General features: G+C 47.1%; 1 protein-coding gene across 8 annotated transcripts in view; it reads left to right on the top strand.

Moving 5' to 3' along the window:
- The window catches only part of EXD3 (exonuclease 3'-5' domain containing 3), a 606,819-nt gene that overhangs the window by 245,292 nt on the left and 341,926 nt on the right, over nt 1-19,601 (top strand). For all 8 annotated transcript variants that reach the window (XM_075060507.1, XM_075060514.1, XM_032803104.2 and 5 more), the window contains 5 exons: nt 11,375-11,541; nt 14,619-14,760; nt 15,477-15,678; nt 16,651-16,760; nt 18,627-18,828. In XM_075060507.1, coding sequence (XP_074916608.1) covers nt 11,375-11,541; nt 14,619-14,760; nt 15,477-15,678; nt 16,651-16,760; nt 18,627-18,828 — 823 coding nt within the window. The remainder of the gene's footprint in view (nt 1-11,374; nt 11,542-14,618; nt 14,761-15,476; nt 15,679-16,650; nt 16,761-18,626; nt 18,829-19,601) is intronic.

Here is a 19,601-nt window from a genome sequence, read left to right on the forward strand (position 1 = left end):
CATGTCGGTGGTAGCAGCCTACGTCAGGTGCTGGGGGATCCATATATTTCCCTATCTGAACGACTGGCTGATCAAGGGCACCTCCAGGTCGCAGGTGAGGGATCATGTGGTGCTCCTCCTGTCCACATGGACCGCCCTGGGCCTGTTGGTAAACAACACCAAGTCCATGTTAGTCCCGGTCCAATGCATAGAGTTTATCCAGGCGCTCCTGGATGTAGTGTCGGCCAGTGCTTCCCTCCCACCAGACAGGTTCGAGACCCTGAAAGGTCTCATCGACTCAGTCACAAAGTTCCTGGTGCAACAGCCAGGTTTACCTGCAGCTCTTGAGTCCTATGTTGGTGTGCATGTATGTGGTCCGTCACGCCAGACTCAGGATGAGGCCCCTCCAGCTCTGGCTGGCCTCGAATTTCTCCCAAGCCACAGACAGTATGGACAAGGTCCTCACTGTGCCAGATGCTGTGATTGCCTCCCTGCGATGGTGGTCCACCCCAAACAACATGCTCCAAGGGGTTCCGTTCAGGAACAAGGCCCTGTTGCTGGGACTGGTGTCTGATGCATCAGAGCTGGGTTGGGGGGCCCATGTGAGGAGCTTTCAGACCCAAGGCCTGTAGTCAGCTCAGGATCTGACCCTACACATAAACATCAAGGAGCTCAGAGCGGTGAGGCTGGCGTGTATGGCCTTCTGCTCGCACCTGGAGGGAAAGGTAATCAGGGTCTTCACAGACAAGATGGCCTCGATGTTCTATATCAACAGGCAAGGCGGAGCCTGCTCCTCTGCCCTCTGCCTCGAAGCCCTCAGGCAGTGAGAGGGCGGATCACTTCAGCCGGACTTATCCTTGCAACACAAGTAGTCCCTCCACCTGGAAGTGGCCCACTGGCTCTTCTGAAGGTGCAGAACTTACCAGGTGGACCTATTCGCAACTAGGCAGAACTGGCAATGCCCCCGGTTCTGCTCCGGGGGGGCCTGTGGAGGGGTGCTATCTCCGATGCCTTTCTCCTGTCCTGGTTAGGCCAGCTTCTCTACACCTTCCCCCTGTTCTCTGTAATCAGCAGGGTCCTGGAGAAGATAAAGTCGGACAAGGCCCGGGTCCTCCTGATTGCCCCGATGTAGCCTAGGCAGTATTGGTACGGGACCCTCATGGGCCTGGCAGTAGCTCTGCCATGGCCGTTGCCACTATGCCCAGACCTGCTCTCACAGGACCAGGGACGACTCCTCCATCCCAGCCTAGTGGCTTTTCAGCTTATGGCATGGCTGCTCAATGGTTAGGTGGAGAGGAAAGGACATGCTCACAGCAAGTTCAGCACGTCCTCCTCGAAAGTAGATGGCACTCCACTCACCATGCTTATTTGGCGAAGTGGTCCTGGTCTTCTAGGTGGGTGGCAGACCAGGGTGTCTCCCCAGTGACCACCCCAATCCAGCTTATCCTTGATTACCTCCTCCACCTGAGGGCTCAGGGCCTGGTGCCCTCATCTGTCAAGGTGCACTTGGCAGCCATATCGGCCTTCCATCCGCCGGTACAAGGACACACAGTGTTTTCCCATGCTATGACTGGTTGGTTCCTTAAGGGTCTAGACCATCGTTTCTCGTATTCTAGACCCCTGGTTCCACAGTGGGACCTAAACCTAGTGTTGGTTCGTCTCACGGGGCCCCTGTTTGAACCACTGGCCACGTGCTCCTGGTCTCACCTCTCGTGGAAGGTGGCATTCCTTGTTGCTATCATGTTGGCCAGGCAAGTCTTGGAGCTCAGGGCCCTGATCTCCGAACTGCCATACACAGTCTTTCATAGGACAAGGTCCAGCTCTGCCCGCACCCCGCGTTCCTCCTGAAGGTGGTCTCTGCCTACCACATGGATCAGGACATTTTTCTACCAGTCCTCTGCCCCAAGCCTCATGCATCCAGTGAGAAACACTGCCTCCATACACTCGACGTGCAGCTTTCTCTAGCTTTCTACATTGAGCGGACTAAGCCGTTCAGAAAGTCCTTGCAACTATTTGTCGCCTCGGCTGAGTGCGCAAGGGGCCAGCCGATTTCCACTCAGCGGCTTTCCAATCGGATCACTTCGTGCATCCGCTCCTGTTATGAGCTGGTGGGCATTCCCCCGCCACCCATTGTGAGGGCAGACTCGACCCAGGTACAGACCTCATCTGCAGCCTTTGTGGCCCACGTCCCCATCCAGGACATTTGTAGGGCCGCCATGTGGTTGTCAGTTCACACGTTCACCTCGCACTATGTGATCATCTCCCAAACTGGGGATGATGCTGGGTTCGACAGAGCTGTCCTCCATCCTGGGAACTTGTGAACTCCTACTCACCTCCAACAGATATAGCTTGGAATCACCTATTGTGGAATACACATGAGCAATCACTTGAAGAAGAAAAAACAGTTACCTTTTCCATAACTGGTGTTCTTTGAGATGTGTTGCTCAGGTGTATTCCACATCCCACCCTCCTTCCCCTCTGTCAGAGTTGTCTGGCAAGAAGGAACTGAGGGTGGGGGGAGTGTGCAGCTTCCCTTATACCGTGCCAGGCAAGCGCCACTCTAAGGGTCGCGGGGGGTACTGCTAGGGGAAGAACTTCCATCACCAGTGCACGTGGGGAGCACGCACACCTACTGTGGAATAGACATGAGCAACACATCTCGAAGAACACCAGTTACAGAAAAGGTAACTGGTTTTTTTCATTCTGTATTCTTCTGGTACTTAATAATATTATTACAGCACCTCCTGAAGTGGGTGGCAGAAACACTGAATGGCACCATTAGCAGAAATGTTTTCCAATGTTACTATTTATCTTACGCAGCTGAACAGTTACAGCAGATTAATTGTTTTCAAGGCTGGTTTTCAAACCTCTCCTTTGGGTGTTGTGTAGAGTAACTCTCTTCATAGATTGATTCATAGAGTTTAAGGCCAGATGGGACCATTAGATCATCTAGTCTAGTGTGACCTATCTAACACAGGTCATTAAATTTCATCCAGTCACCTTGGTTTTGAGCCCAGTAACTTGGTCCAGACCCTCAACTGCTGTAAATCGGAGAAGCTCCACTGAAGGCAATACCATTTTATGAAGTCTGTGGGGCTGTGGCAGTTTACACAAGATGAAGATCTTGCTCACATTATCTATTTAGTACTAACAATAGCCATCATTGCAACTGTGTCTGACCAGGAGGGTAGGAATGTCTGTTTGCTGAGAAAAGGGGTGTCAGCCCATCTGTCAGTTAGTCAATAAGAGTGCTCTGATTCCGGTGATGTCAGTTCCATAGAGGCTAAGCATGCATATTTCACTCTGTCTTCATTCCTATTTGTTCTCAATCTAGAAGATGTATTTTATATATCCCAATCAATCCCTGTCAGACTCCTGTAGAACAGAAGAAAACAGTGGGTCATTTCTCTGCTCACATTCACTCTCACTACTGTCCAGCAGCACGACTGTTTGACAGTTGGTATGACTGTTATTGCAGCACATTGCTGGGTATTACTACCTCAGATGTACTTTCTGGAGCTGGTTCTTGTGGTAAAAGTTTATTCTACTTAGATATGTGATCAGAGTGTTTTCTGGATGGAGTCCCATGTTCTGATATTAATCCTTCAAGAACTTCTAATGTGACAAAAAAGTCACATTTTCCTAGTGAAGGCACCTCAGATCTCAAGATACAAACCAAAATCCAATTATTTTAGGGGTGATGTTTGTGCAGTTGTTTCTGAAGGTGCTTCGCAATGTTACCTGTGTCACTGTCCTTCTGTACAGTGTCATGGTAAGAGAGTTGCTGCACTGGCGCATATTTTAGGGGTTTGAATCAGCACATTATGGGTGCAACACAATACTCCTCCCTTTGAAATCTGGTTCATTTAACAATGGAGCAGTCTGTTAGTCTTTCGTAAGCACTTTTTCTCTTGTAGAGGTAACTCCTACCCTCTCCTGAGTAGTGTGCTGACACTGGGGAGGGAGGTGGTGTTGGGAACCTTATTCCCTCACACACAAACAGGCATGCAAATTCTTTGCTGACTATTCTGGTGACACTGGAGGGCTGGCTAATGAACCATCTCACATGTCCCCTAAGGATGTGATCTGCTGTTTGAGGGGCCTGGTCTGAAGGAGAGTACAGGTTAGGGAGGTGGTGTAGTCTGGAGGAATCGTAGGGTTAGAAGGGGCCACAAGGGTAATCTAGTCTACCCCCTGCCTTTTGAATGAGCTTCCAGTGAAGGAGCTTCCACAGCCTCCCTAGGTGTCTGTTCCATTGTCCTACTGTTCTGACAGGTAGGAAGTTTTTCCTGAGATTTCATCTAAATCTGCTGTGCTGTAGTTTGAACCTATTGCCTCTTGTCCTGTCTTCTATGGCAAGAGAGAAAAACTTTTCTCCATCTTTTTTCTGGCAGCCTTTCAATTATTTGAAGACCACTGTCATGTTCCCCCTTAATTTCCTCTTCTCCAAACTAAACATACCCAGTTCCTTCAGCCTTTGCTTGTATGGCTTGTGTTCCATTCCTTTGATCATCTTTGTCGTTCGCCTCTGAATGCTTTCCAGTTTCCCTACGTCCTTTCTGTCCATTGGTGACCAAAACTGGACACAGTCCTCCAGCTGAGACCTAACAGGCACAGACTGGGGAAGTAGATCCTCCCGAGTTCTAATTGTGGCTTTGCTGATGGCTCTCTGAGAGGCTTTGGGCAAATGACTTTCCCGTCCACCTTCATTTCCCTCTTTGTGAAATAATGATACAAATGATGATGGACCTGCCTCACAGAGGGGTTATGAAGATTCCTCAGTTTTATTACAAAGTGCTTTAAATATGTGGAATTCTGGTTATGAGCTGGGAGATGCATGCTGCTGTTCCTATTTCCAGCAGCAAAGTATGTCCCAACACTCATCTCCTAGGCCTGTATGAAGGCTGCCCTCAGTAGCAAATGTCCTGCAGAGAGAAAATGCTGCAGCCAGTATTCTTGCTCCCTTCCCATCGCTCCCCAAGGCAGAATTGTGAAAGTTAGGGAGACGATCCAGAATGAATGATACTGGATGCTTCTTCAGTTTACCTCCTGGGATCATTCGGAGGGGCAGTGCTGCCACTGCAACTAGATTATTCTTGCAATTGTTTCTGAAATGACTTTGCCATACAATGATGTCATCAATTCCTGCTGTACTGTGGAACACTTATTTGCCTCATTTGTGACAGTGAGATTTTGCGAGTATGTGATTCATGATGGTGGTGTAGGGAATTTTTTTGTGTGGCTGTGGATTAAGGGTAGCATGATGTGTCTAGGAATCTGAAAGGGATGTAAACATGCCTTACTGGTGTATAATTTTCTCTTGCTCGGAGGAACAGCGCAGCAGGTCGTTGGTGACATTAATCAGAACAGACCCATTGTAGTCTGGTTTGCTAATAGACCCATGGGAAAATACCTTGTTTCCCTTCAAAAGTTTTCATTTACAGAAACCGAAATATTTGTGTAATGGCAAATGTCATCCAGGAGATATGTTCCCATCTCCATCAGTTCACATACTATTCTGGGGACAAAACACCCCCATTATAGCCTCCTGCAAAGTCGTTAATTTGCAAGCCTTTTCCCTCTATAAAATAGTTAGTTTTGCAGCAAATGCATTTTTTTCTGTTGACCAAAACTACTTTCCATTTCATGCAGATTCAAAATGTAATATCTCTGAGGAAATTTAACTTCTCTCAAGAGCCTCTGTTGTGTCTAAAAGATTAATTCTGTTACGATTCAAAAAAACCCCTCATCCCTCCCAGATGTAGATCACTGAAACAATAATATTTATCTATTAAGTACTGACTACATGCAAAGTAAAGGCAGTCCCTGGTCCAAAGAGTTACATTGTGAACAACGGACAGAGAGATGACAGGACAGAGGCTGTGAAACCTGGAGGAAGGACTGACTTTTATTCTTACTGTGTTATTAATTCATTGCAAAAGAAGTGAGTGTTCAGGAGGGACTTTGAATGAGGATAAGGAAGTGGCTTGGCACACTGGGACAGGGAAGAGATTCAGGTTCTAATTCAAAAATGCACTGAAAAACATACTTCAGTGCTTTCCTGAAGCAGTGCCGCATTGCATAAGGTGCCATAGAAGAAGGTACAGAGATGGGAGATGGACAAAGCATCCAGACTGGCATGCTTAGTAAGGGAGGGTGTGGAGGGGGAAATGAGTTATTACAAATACCTCAGTCAAAAAAAGTCATGGATATGAGGCCACAGAAATAATCGCTTTATGACAGGATTGGTCTTCTGTGTAGTGAAAAGGAGCCAGATCCAATAGCCATGCTGGTCCATGGAAAGACTCCCATTACTTCAGTGGGTGCTGGAACTGGCCCATGTGAAGGCCAGTCTTGTCAGGTTCATTGCTGCTTTTTCCAGTTTTATTCAGATTTGTTTCCCATGTGCATGATCACTGGGGGATTATTCTCTCCCTTCCGATCATGGTAAGCCCATCCCTTGCCAAGCAGCACTGCTTCTCCAGCCATGAGGAGTACAGCTCCTATGATCCCCATTACCTGTTTTTCCCCTCCCCAAGATCTTGCCCTCTTCCTTTCTGTACAGAAATCTGCAGACATGGAATCATGGAATCTCAGGGTTGGAAGGGACCTCAGGAGGTATCTAGTCCATTTCAGAGATGACTGCAAAACCTGCTGGGATCTCCCACCTCCTCCTCCTCCTCCATCACTTTTCCCTCTAATACCCTCTCCTCCTTTTCCCCCAGGATAGACACTGACTTTCCTTGCCTGCTAATCTCCCCACCTGCTTCTCCCATCTCGTTACACCTGTTTCACTTCTGTCTCCTCCTAGATGTCTCCCCAGAGGGTTGAAAATAATGATGCCGTCATGAGAAAAAAAAATGCTTCACCATTTGGCAGAGCCATGGAAATGCAGCATTGGAGTTTAGCCAGTGATACTTGCAATGAGATTGGCTTCATGCAGCTATCTCTCCTAACTCATGTTTGCCACCTGCAAACATGATTCCTCCTCTTCTTTTTTCCCCAATCACTACTTCCTTTGCATCTCTGTGTTTTCCTTTTTCCTTTCCTGACTTTGGGCCATCAGCAGATTTATTTCCTGATCTGAAGCAGGAGTGTCTGTTTTGAAGACAACTTCTTACCTTTTCCTTGCTAAAAGAATCTCAAGAATGAGGCCCGATATCCCCAGCAGCATTCCACAGGGTCAGACTTTGTTTACACATGTCCTGGGTGAAAAAGCAAGGTGCAGAGAATCCCTCAGAATGAATTCCAATCCTGTAAATACAGTTTAGGTGCAGCCGTGCTACTGGGCAGGGATCTTTGGTGTATGTGCAGAAGGAACATGGAACTTTCTTAAAAAAAATCATGTCTGTACATTTAGCTCCTGTGGCCTTGTCTACACTAGAAAGGGTTTGCCAGTATAGCTATTCCAACAAACGCTTATAGTGGAGGTGCAGTGTATATTGGCCAAACAGTTGTTTTGCTGGTATAGCTTATACCAGTTCCCCAAACAAAGTAAACTATATTGGCAAAACGCTTTTTGACAACACTAGGGCTTTTGCTGGGTTAGCTATTTTGGTTGGTGAGTGTTCTTTTCACACTTCTAACTGACAGAGCCATGCTGGAAAGTTTTGACCAGGTCTGTAGGATATGGCCATTTGTACAGTGTTTTTGTTCATTGGTAGAACCACCATGTCTGCAGTTATGAAGAGAGGCATGTAGTGTCACCATAATAAGGATGCCATTCTGCTGATGTTCTCTCTGTGGTACCAAGTATCAGAGGGGTAGCTGTGTTAGTCTGTATCCACAGAAACAGTGAGGAGTCCGGTAGCTCCTCAAAGACTAACAGATTTATTTGGGCATAAGCTTTCATGGGTAAAAACCCACTTCTTCAAATGCATGGAGTGAAAAGTACAGATTCAGGCATAGATATACTGGCACATGAAGAGAAGGGAGTTACCTTACAAGTGGCAAACCAGTGTGGACAAGGCCAATTCAGTCAGGGTGGATGTGATCCACTCACAGTAACTGATGAGGAGGTATCAATACCAAGAGTGGGAAGATTGCTTTTGTAGTGAGCCAGCCACTCCCAGTCCCTATTCAAGCCCAAATTAATAGTGTTAAGTTTGCAAATGAACTGTAGTTCTGCAGTTTCTCTGTGAAGTCTGTTTTTGAAGTTTTTTTGTTGAAGGATGGCTACTTTTAAATCTGTTATTGAATGTCCAGGGAGATTGAAGTGTTCTCCTACTGGCTTTTTTGTGTTACCATTCCTGATGTCTGATCTGTGTCCATTTATTCTTTTGTGTAGAGACTGTCCGATTTGGCCAATATACATGGCAGAGGGGCATTGCTGGCACATGATGGCATATATCACATTGGTAGATGTGCAGGTGAATGAGCCTCTGATGACGTGGTTAGATCCTGTGGTGGTGTCCCATGAATAGATATGCGGACAGAGTTGCAACGGGGTTTGTTGGAGGGATTGGTTCCTGGGCTAGTGTTTTTGTTGTGTGGTGTGTAGTTGCTAGTGAGTATTTGCTTCAGGTTGGGGGGCTGTCTGTAAGCGAGGACTGGCCTGCCTCCCAAGGTCTGTGAGAGTGAGGGAACGTCATTCAGGATAGGTTGTAGATCCCTGATGATACGCTGGAGAGGTTTCAGCTGGGGACTGTATGTCATGGCTAATGGCGTTCTGTTACTTTCTTTGTTGGGCCTGTCCTGTAGTAGGTGACTTCTGGGTACTTTTCTGGCTCTGTCAGTCTGTTTCTTCACTTCTCCAGGTGGGTGTTGTAGTTTTAACAACACTTGATAGAGATCCTATTGGTGTTTGTCTCTGTCTGAGGGATTGGAGCAAATATGGTTGTATCTTAGAGCCTGGCTGTAGACTATGGATCATGTGATGTGGTCTGGCTGGAGGCATGTAGGTAAGTATAGCGGTCAGTAGGTTTCTGGTATAGGGTGGTGTTTATGTGACCATCACTTATTTGCACTGCAGTGTCCAGGAAGTGGATCTCTTGTGTGTACTGGTCCAGGCTGAGGTTGATGGTGAGGTGGAAATTATTGAAATCCTGGTGGAATTCTTCAAGGATCTCCTTCCCGTGGGTCCAGATGATGAAGATGTCATCAATATAGGGGCACTAGGGGACGAGAGCTGAGGAAGCGTTGTTCTAAGTCAGTCATAAAAATGTTGGCATACTGTGGGGCCATGCGGGTACTCGTAGCAGTGCCGCTGACATGAAAGGTATAAGTTGTCCCCAAATGTGAAATAGTTGTGGGTGAGGACAAAGTCACAAAGCTCAGCCACCAGGTGTGCTGTGGCCTCATCAGGGATACTGTTCCTGACAACTTGTAGTCCATCCTTGTGTGGAATGCTGGTGTAAAGAGCTTCTGCATCCATGGTGACCAGGATGGTGTTTTCAGGAAGATCACCAATGGATTGTAGTTTCCTCAGGAAGTCAGTGGTGTGTTGAAGACAGCTGGGAGTGCTGGTAGTGTAGGGTCTGAGGAGAGAGTCCACATAGCCAGATAATCTTGGGCGTGGCTGGATCTCTACAAAAGCAGTTTTCCCTCTCTTGGTATTGACACCTCCTCATCAATTACTGGGAGTGGACCACATCCATCCTGACTGAATTGGCCTTGTCCACACTGGTTCTCCACTTGTAAGGTAACTCCCTTCTCTTCATGTGCCAGAGTATCTATGCCAGTATCTGTAATTTTCGCTCCATGCATCTGAAGATGTGTTTTTTTTTACCCACGAAAGCTTATGCCCAAATAAATCTGTTAGGCTTTAAGGTGCCACCGGACTCCTCGTTGTCTCTAGGGTACTGATGCTAGAAGCCAAATGCCACATCCTCAGGAAGGCTGTGGCTCCTGCAGAGCGAGTGCAACGTGACACAATGATCCTAACTTGAACTGTTCTCTTTTTGTTCTATATGCCCAGTCTTGTTCTGAACATCAAGAGGTGCTGCCTGTCAGCAGCAGGATTCCCTTGGCAATGCATTGCTTACATGTGCTTTAGTACGTAGTTGACCCTTTTAACCGTCTGGCATGTGGAAGCTAGTGCTTAGATAGCAACTCTGGGGGAACCCAGTTACAGCTGGCACACTGGGGATGTTGCACCCAGTTGTGTTAGGAAACAATATACAAGTTCCACATAATGGCAAAATTGAGCATACCATCTAATATACAACAAAGTAATCACTTTGGCTGTGGTTTGTGGAGAACAGAAAGGGACCCATAAACTTCCCAGTGTTTATGAAGATAGGCAGTTCCTTGCCAATGCCCGTTTAATTCAGTAATGAATTTACTGCATGCAAAACTGGGATTCATTATGTGACAGACAAGCAGTTCATAGTCCATCTTTGGCTGTGAGTCACTGTAATGAAATGTTAAAGGAATTTTTAAAATACAGCTGGTATGTTTAGCTTAGCAGTTATCCCAAGCAGATTATGGATGTTTATGAGCAGGGTTGGATAAGGCATTGGCTCAATAGGCCCCTGCTAAGGGTCTCAGCTCCTGAAGTCATGCAATTACAACAGAGTCACCATTTTCATTTGTTAAGTGAGTTTCTAGATCTGGTGGTTGTGAAGAAAAGCTTGAAGACTTGGAGCTGATGCAGTGACATTTGCTGGAGTTTGCAGACAGCCTGAGATAATAGCTCTGGGAGGGGTGAATTGTCCCATTCATCTCTATTTAACCCCAAGGCCCTTTGCTCTGGAAGAGGCCTTGCTGATGCCTCTGTGTGTTGTAGGAAGAGCACAGATGCTTCGAGGTGGGGGTAAGAGCCCCATCCTGCTATTCCTCCCTGGGAAGGGAGGAAAGCCCCCGTCTCCCCGCTAATGCTTTTGCCAGTGAGGTAGTGTCATGGTGAGGCCACTGTGGGCTCTGTGTCATGGTGTGCCTTGGTCCAGACTGCCTTAATCCAATCCTGTTTCAAACAGCTAACAGACGCTGGAGACCTTTGCTCTCTGGCTGGCCAGCTGTTAATCTGACTCTGCTTTATTTTGTCAGTATGGGAGATGAACCAGACATGCTGGTCATCACCCAGTGTGAATTGCATTGTCCTTCAGTATACTGCTGGCACGTGTCCTCTCTTTGCTCTGCCTATGGTCTTCAGATGAGCTGGAGTGCCTGGTCACATGCTCCCCAAAGCAATCCATCTGCACGGGAGACGAGTAGGCCTGAACAGTAAGACATAGCAGTCTGGGCTCAAACAATGTTACTTCTAAAGTGAGAAGGACGTGCACATGCTCATTTCTTGCTCCTTCCTCTGCCAAGCAGCAGGGAATCAATTCAGGCTGCCAGTTCCCATCCTGAGCCCTAGAGTTCCTCGCTTTGGGCACCCTGTCCTTGGAAATGTATAGTCGTGCTGAAAATGGAACCTGCACCAACAGCTTCTGTTACTCTTGCTTCCTTGCAGAACACAGTTGGGGAGAATCGATGGCTACAAGAGCAGCTGATCCAATTGCTAGTCAGCTACTGTGATCTGAACACAGCAGCCAGGTGGGCTCTCCGCTATAGCTTATCTGAGAAGACCCTGCCTTATGGAGTGGCCAATGAACTTCAGAAACTCAAGGTTCAGGAGAGGTAAATATTGTGGATTATACCGACTTCAGAAATGTCTAAATTATGCCAGTGACCTCTCTGACCCCCAGAGCAGCTTGGATCTGGGAGGCACAAAACCAGCTTAAAGTGCCCTCAGGAGAAGAGTTCTGTACCTTACCTCTTAGAGAGACAACACCGTTTGAGTAAATTGGACTGCTGAGTTCATGCAGGGAAATCCCAGCCTGCAGAGAGAGAGTTTGCATTTGGATAAATGACCTACTGCAAATGATTGTCTGAGCTCCAGTAGCTGTTCAGTTAAGTCCATAGTATAAAGTTAAATCCACCACACACTTTCTGAAGAATCCATGTGCAAATATCTGAGAACAATCTGCTGAGGAGCTGCTTAGTTTGGTGATCCTCCTCTTTTTACTTCTTTCTTGAATCTTGCTTTTCCTTCCTGACTCGGGTCTCAGAGTATATTTTGCCCCCTTATTTCAGGCAGTGTACATGAGGTATTCAGACATAGGCAATCAACTGCAAAACATCTAGTAGCCAGATCTTAGGTGGGAGCACTAAGTTTAAAGAATCCAGAAGTTGCATGATACTGGTGGTATCGCTACCTGAGGGGCACATCCTGCCCATTCCCTCTAGCACGTAGGATATAAAAGATAGTAGAATTGGTGTGGTTATGCTGTGCATAACAGACAGTATGCACAGAATCCATGCAGTGGTGTCCACAACTCCATCTGCAGTGAAAATGTGCTCCATGGTGCTTAAGCCATGAGAGCATGGGGAGGTGTTTTGGATATGAGCCAGGCTGGAGGAGGCATGTCCACCGGCCAGATTATCACAGCACCCAGATTCCTGCAGGGGGCACAGAGCCTCAGTTAAGACTATTGCGGTCCTCTGGTCTCACAAGAAGCTGCTGGTGGCTCTACCAGCGCACTGCAGCCAAGGAAAGAGGTATTCTTTCCCCCATCAGTCACCCCGTGCGTTTACTTGGACTTTGCACAAGGAAGATGATCTGGCCTTGAACATTTAGTACAGAGCTGGAGAGCTCTAGGCTGTGTCGCTGAGTGCAGAGCAGCACTTATGCATACAGAGATTGGTGCAATGGCAGGCCTTGCACTTGGGGACTCATGGACTGCATAAGGTTATCAGTCCTGCAGCCGCTAGCCTCTGCCAAAGGAGACAGATGATAGCCTGGCCCCACCTCATCACCAGGGCACAGAGCAGCAATGCTCAGGAGACACTGAAATCTGGGCCTGCAGGAGGCTGCCCCTAAGTGGGGACGGTATCCTACAGGCAGCACATGACCTTTCTTTGCATGCAATGTAAGCCTCCAAACAGTGGGCAGGTGGGGACCATGCCTGCGAGAGAACCACAAACTCTGGGCATGTACCACGGCAGGAAACCAACATCAGAACTTAACATGTCAGTAACCTCACTGCATGTGCCAGCTCTGTCATTCTCAGTGTATTTGGATGGGTAGGTGAAGCCCTCTTTACCTCAGTCTTCCCACCTGCAAAATGGGAATAAGAATTCTAATCCACTATGGTGAAGTGCTTTACAGTCCCTGGAGCTCTGGACCTAAATGCAGCCACTTCTCTTTTCTTAGCAATTGAAATAGTCTAGCAGCAGGTTCCCACAGAGGGCGTTCACGCTACAAGGTAAAGAGAGATGGTATCAGAGTATAAATGATGACATCATCTCTGTTGTGGTCCTATCACATGCTCCTCTTGAGCTGTGCAGATCAGAATATTCCCGGAGACATGAGATTTCACACCTTCATTAAATATTTTACACAAATATTGACTTCGCCATGCACACATACCGTCTCTGCAAGGGAATGTTTGCACAGCACCAAGCTGCTATGTTACAAAATTAGTCACACAGTCCCCGAAACACAAGGTTAGTAAATATTTTCTCAAATAATAAACCATTTAAAGTCTCTGTGGGAAAGAGACTAGCCAGAAATTCATGATACATACAAAATAGCTGGGTTTTCTCTTATTCTTACTTTCCTCCAATTGCATCATCTGACGGGACACAAATGCAAAGCTATTATAGCATTTACAAAGCTATTGCAAGAGCCTCTGCTGTATGGGGAACCAACTCATGGTGTGTAAAATCCTGTTCTAGGAAATCCGTGATAACTCACAAAACTCTAACAGTGCCAGGGTGTTGATGCACTTGCAGTACACCTCTCTCTGGGACACGGCCTGAAGTCTTAGTGTGGGAGAATCAAACAGGTGGGGAATCTCAGTCTGGCTGTGAGTTTCACTTACCACTGTTCTTAGCACCTGGACCCAAAGTGCAGGGAAGTGGTGGAGTAGCGTGAAAACCGTCTAGGGGCTTTTGTATTTCCAGCTCCATGGAACAGAGGGAACAGCAGGTGTAGAAGCTGTACAAGAAAAGGGCTGGGGGAGGCTGGCATAGGAAGGAGAGGTTAGTGAAGCCTTTATGAGCCATTCCACTCTAAGCTCAATGGAGGAGGAGGCCTCTTGAGCCAGAGGTGGAGCAGTCTGTGATTCTCTGCCTGTTCCTGTCTAATGAGAAAACCAAAGCTCTGGTTTGGGCCCTGAGCCGGTCAGAGCCAGCCTGTCCATGTGGATGGGGCCATGCCAGCTAGTGGGTTCCTGGGTTCATGGTGGGGGGCTGGAAGTCGAGTCCTTACAATGTGCTAACTTTGAAGCCGGAACTCACTTGCTGGCTTTAAGTTCACATCAGTTCTAGAAAAGAGAATGGAATGTGAGCAATGCATGATGAGAAGTCTGGGTTTGGGAGACTTTTCTTGTCTGGAGGCTGCTTCCAATGTGTGTGTGTTATTGATGGAATGGACTTATGCTCCAAGCTTCCATCTCTGTCTCACATGCACTAGATGTTTTTGTGGTGATTTGAGGGAGGAGGGGAGGAGAGAAGGTGAGTCAAGGCTGAAAGGAACAGAGAGAAAGAGTAGAGTAAGGAAAAGGTTAGAGAAAGCGGACAGAGAAGAGCGATCGAGTGAGGGTGGTGACAGAGGGATGTGAGGAGAGGGGCTTTAGGACTTTCTGATGTCCCTTGGGCCCTGAAATCTTAGGTTGGCCCTGTTAAAAGTTGCTGGATCTTGTTTGGTGCAGGGTAGAAGATGCTGAGAGCAGAGTGGATGACTATGAAGAGGATAGGAAGGAGGGTTATTACCAGCTCCCCATTCCTAGGGAGAACATTCACTTTCTGCAGATGTGGGAAGAGATGCTGAGGTGGAGGGAGAAGATGCTGCAGGTAAGTATCTCCCTGCTGTTGGCTTTTTAATGTCAATCATGTAACGGCATATTTGTGACCTTCATCATCAAATACATGAGCACTCCTGGCACTTTCAGTAGGAAATCTCTGAGGCCTATGGGCTCGGAGATTGACTGGAATAGCTATTGTAGAGTAAGCTATCACAAGGGTGGGCAAACTATGGCCCATAGGCCACATCCGGCGCTCCAGCCGGTTTAATTCAGCCCTCAAGCTCCCGCTGGGGAGCGGAGTCTGGGACTTACCCTGCTCCCATGCTCCAGCTGGGGAGCAGGGTCGGAGAATGCGCTGCGTGCACCTCCCAGAGCCTGCACCCCTGACCCGCTCCTGTGCCCCAACCCCCTGACCCAGCCAGAAGCCCCCTCCCGCACCCTGAACTCCTCATTTTTGGCCCCACCTCAGAGCCCACACCCCCAGCCTGTACAATTTCCATACCTAGATGTAGCTCTCAGGCCAAAAAGTTTGCCCACCCCTGAACTATCGGAAAAAAACTTCCTGTAGGACACTATATTCTGGATAAAAGCCACTTTATTCACAATAATTAGTGCACTTCCAAAGCAGAGTAATTATTCTGCAATAAAGTCACTCTTAATCCAGAGTAGAGTGTCCAGCCAGGGAGTTGTTCCACAATTGCGGTTCCAGTCTATGTCCCATGTAAACAAGCCCTGAGTAAAGAAAGCCTTTTGTGTATGCTGCAGCCTGGCCAGGTTGTTGGCATCGACATGGAGTGGAGGCCATCATTCGGTGTGGTTGGAAGGCCACGCGTCTCAGTGCTGCAGATTGCTATCGAGGAGCAGGTGTTCCTCCTGGATTTGCTGCAGCTCCTCAAGCCAGATGAGACGGAGGAGCTTTCTCACTTTGTCCAGACCCTCTTCTCAGATCCAACCATCATTAAACTAGGTAACTTAAGCTTTCCCCTATGCGCTTCTTTCCACTGCAGGAACTGTCAGCCTTTCTCACTACTTCACATACATAGGAACAACAGGGACTTCATCTACCCTGCCCTCTATACATGGGGCCTTCCCCTAGTAGGGTGTAATCTAGTCCAGTTAGAACAGGCTCTTAGAACATTCTTCTCTTATCGCTTTGGGATATTAGATGGCTGCCATGGCAGGCAGCAGGGTGAGCAGCTTCCACCGCTGCCTGCCCCACACCAGAAACTACAACTCTGTAGATTAAACCATCTGGTATCAGAACAAACATCTGTCTGGGTTAGCCTGCTCCATACCAGAACCCCCAACTCCCTGGGTTAGTCCACCCAGTATCAGAACCCAGAACACTTGGGGTTAGCCCACTGAGTACAAGAAATCAAACCAGGCTAATCCAGAGAGCACCCAGTACCAGAACCCAGAGCTTTCCAAGACCATGTCTACACCACCCGCTGGATTGGCGGGTAGTAATCGATTTATTGGGGATCGATTTATCATGTCTCGTCTAGACACGATAAATCAATCCCCGAATTGATGCTTGTACTCCACCTCAGTAGGAGGAGTAAGCGGAGTTGATGGGGGAGCCGTGGCGGTCGACTCACCGCCGTGAGGACGGCCAGGTAAGTCAAACTAAGATACTTCGACTTCAGCTACACGAATAGCATAGCTGAAGTTGCGTATCTTAGATCGATCCCCCTCTGCCCCTCAGTGTAGACCAGCCCCAAGTTAGCCCATCCAGTACCAGAGCCCGTAGCTTTCTGGGTTAGCCCACTCAATACCAGAATTCATAGCTCTCTGGGTTAGCCTGCCCAGGACCAGAACAGATATCTTTCTGGGTTAGCCCACCTGAAACCAGAACCCAGAGCTCTCAGGTTAGCCTTCCATGCACCAGAACCCAAAACACATTTTTCTATCTGTGTGATTTGAGGCTTTGTCTCTGCAGGTTATGGGATGTCCGGAGACCTGCACAGCCTAGCTGCTACGTGCTCTGCTTTTAAAGAAATGGATAAGCAGGTGCAAGGCATAGTGGACCTGCTTGCAGTACATAAACAAGTAAGAATGGGAACCTGAAGATTTGGAAAAGTCCTTCTCTTGACTGTTCTGGAAGATAACTCTCATTATTTCACAGCATTGTCTTTCTGCATCCTATATTGGCAGGGACATGGCTAGATGACCTAATAGGTCTTTTCCATCGTTAGTTCCTAGGGTATTGTGATTCTTTAGAGAGAGACACAAGCATTTAGTTTTGATTAGCTAAAAAGACATGGCTGGGCATTTTAATAGCTCTCCACTTTACCTTTATAAAAGGAACTAAAATGGAGTCAGAGGTCCATTCACCAAGAGGGGCTTTTTGAACACAGTCATCACACTCATACTTGCTATGAGCAAATTCTTGTTGAATGATCTTTAACTTATAAAAGTTTTATTATTCTAGCATTTGGTAGTGTCCATAGAGTTGTTATGGATTTAATAGACAGCTCCTTATAAAGAGCATGGAGCATGACCATAGGACTCAGTGCAGTACAGGATTTGCATTCATCTGATACTGAAATGCAGCTGACTCTGGATTAGAACTCAGTAGCTGTGTAGCAGCATGCAGTAATTTTAGTAAGAAAATGAAAAATTGCATTTGTTTGAAACTGCAGGGGACATTTAAGGAGGTAGCTTGGGATTTAGCCAAACTCCTGGGGTTGTCATCCCAACTCAGGAAGTGCTGAGGAAACTCTAGTGTCCACAAGTAGTCACAAGCTTAGTTCTATCCAGACCAAGTGGGGACATTTCAGAATCGTCATTGTTTGCTCTAATCCGGGGGAACCTTTTCTGTTTAACACATTAGCTCAGAAAACAAAATGGAGAGGAAGACGCTGGGGTTCTGTGGTTATTATTTGTATTGCGTTAGTGCCCAGTGGCCTCAGTTGGCTCAGAGACTCTCTGCTCTAGGTGCTTTGCAAATGCATGAGAAGAGACACATCCTGACCCAACTTCTTAACATCTTAGGAAATTTGGTCACCCTTTTTAGCATACGCAGAGGAGGACGACTCCACAGTCAGCAAGCCAGAATCTTTAGCCAGGTTCTTTGAATATGAACTTGATCCTGACTAAGTAATAGGTAATGTACAATGTAGTTTGTTGACATAGGCTCATAGACTCGTAGGTCAGAAGGGACCAATATGATCATCTAGTCTGACCTCCTGCACAAAGCAGGCCACAGAACCCTACCCATCCACTTTTATAACAACCCCTAACCCATGACTGAGTTATTGAAGTCCTCAAAATTGTGGTTTGAAGACCTCAAGCTGCAGAGAATCCACCAGCAAGTGACCCATGCCCCACGCTGCAGAGGAAGGCGAAAAACCTCCAGGGCCCCTGCCAATCCGCCCTGGAGGAAAATTCCTTCCCGACCCCAAATATGGCGATCAGCTAAACCCTGAGCATGTGGGCAAGACTCACCAGCCAGCACCCAGGAAAGAATTCTCTGCAGTAACTCAGATCCCATCCCATCCAACATCCCCTCACAGACCATTGAGCAGACTTATCTGCTGATAATCCAAGATCAATTGCCCAATTGTAAGTTTGCTTTAATAAAAAGTTTCAGATAAAAAATTTTGAAAAGCGCTCCAGGTATGATGCAGTCAAACTAGGCTGTTGTTTCCCTTCCATGCTTTGAAACCAAGTTCATTTCTAACAAGTGTGTTTGTCAAGCAAATATCCAGTATCTGTTTGGGTATCCAGTTTGCCATGCCAGCCCTTGTCTGAGATGACTGGGCTGTATGTACCTTAACTGAAGTGAAAGGTGATTACGTTAGGGTTGCTCCCTGTTCACGTACCTTGATTGTACTTTCCACCCCACTGCAACGTGTGATATTTCAGGCTCTGTTTTGAAATCTGTGTGTTTTGCATCTTTCTCTCCCCTTTCAGTTACAGAAATGCTGGAGGAAGAGCAGCCTTCAAGTTGATGTACTGTCACAGGAGAAGACCTGTGGAGACAGAGGGTTCAGGCAGCCTGAAAGAGGGCTCAGTCTGCTGGTGCAGCATGTCCTGGGGAAACCTCTTGATAAAACTGAGCAGCTCTCCAACTGGGAGAAACGGCCGCTGCGGGAGGAACAAATCCTCTATGCAGGTGTGGTTAGCATGTAACTGTAGAGCAAGGTGCTACGGACAACTCTGTCATGGGCCTGCATTTCATTAGATGTGTAGATGTTAACCAGGAGAGGGGAAAATGGCTTTGCAGATTAGTTCCTGTTCAAAGAAGCCAGCACATGTTTTGTTTGTCCTTTTACGGACCTAGTTTTAATGACTGGAGTGTAAACTGTTCAATGAATCATTATTTCTCTGATAAAAGAATTTCTTTACCAGTCAAATTATTCTGATGAAACATAATCTCAGTGGGAATTCCTCTGAATAGTTGAAAAGGAAAAAAAGTCCACTTTCTTCTGCCTCATTTTACTGCACACAGCTTTTCTGGGAAACCACTGTTATGTCCCGTATGTCACAAGGATGCACTGAATTCAAGATGGGCATGGATGGCGTTCGGAGCTGTACTACAGGGGCCTTTGTCCAGGCAGGTCAATGTGAACTGTAGGTATAAATCCAGAGATAGTCACAGTGAGACAGCGGAACTCCACTGAGTGATTAAAAAAGAGTACCAGCCCAGTGTTAAATTCAGCCCTTCTACAAGCAGGGGCAACTCTCAATCAGGTTTGAGATTTGCATAACTGACTAGGAGATTGACATGAATGGGGGCTGTATGGCTAAATCCTCAAGTTAAAATTGAACGTCTCAAGCAGTGGTAGTTGCAGTTTCTTTGTGTCAAGGCTGAGTGTGGCTTCGTGTCTTTGAATTCTGTGAGGGGAAAGATACCACATTTGTGCTAGTTCTGGATTGATGAAATGG

Source organism: Chelonoidis abingdonii, chromosome 24 (assembly GCF_003597395.2).
Source record: "Chelonoidis abingdonii isolate Lonesome George chromosome 24, CheloAbing_2.0, whole genome shotgun sequence".
In the NCBI taxonomy this organism is placed as follows: Eukaryota; Metazoa; Chordata; order Testudines; family Testudinidae; genus Chelonoidis; species Chelonoidis abingdonii.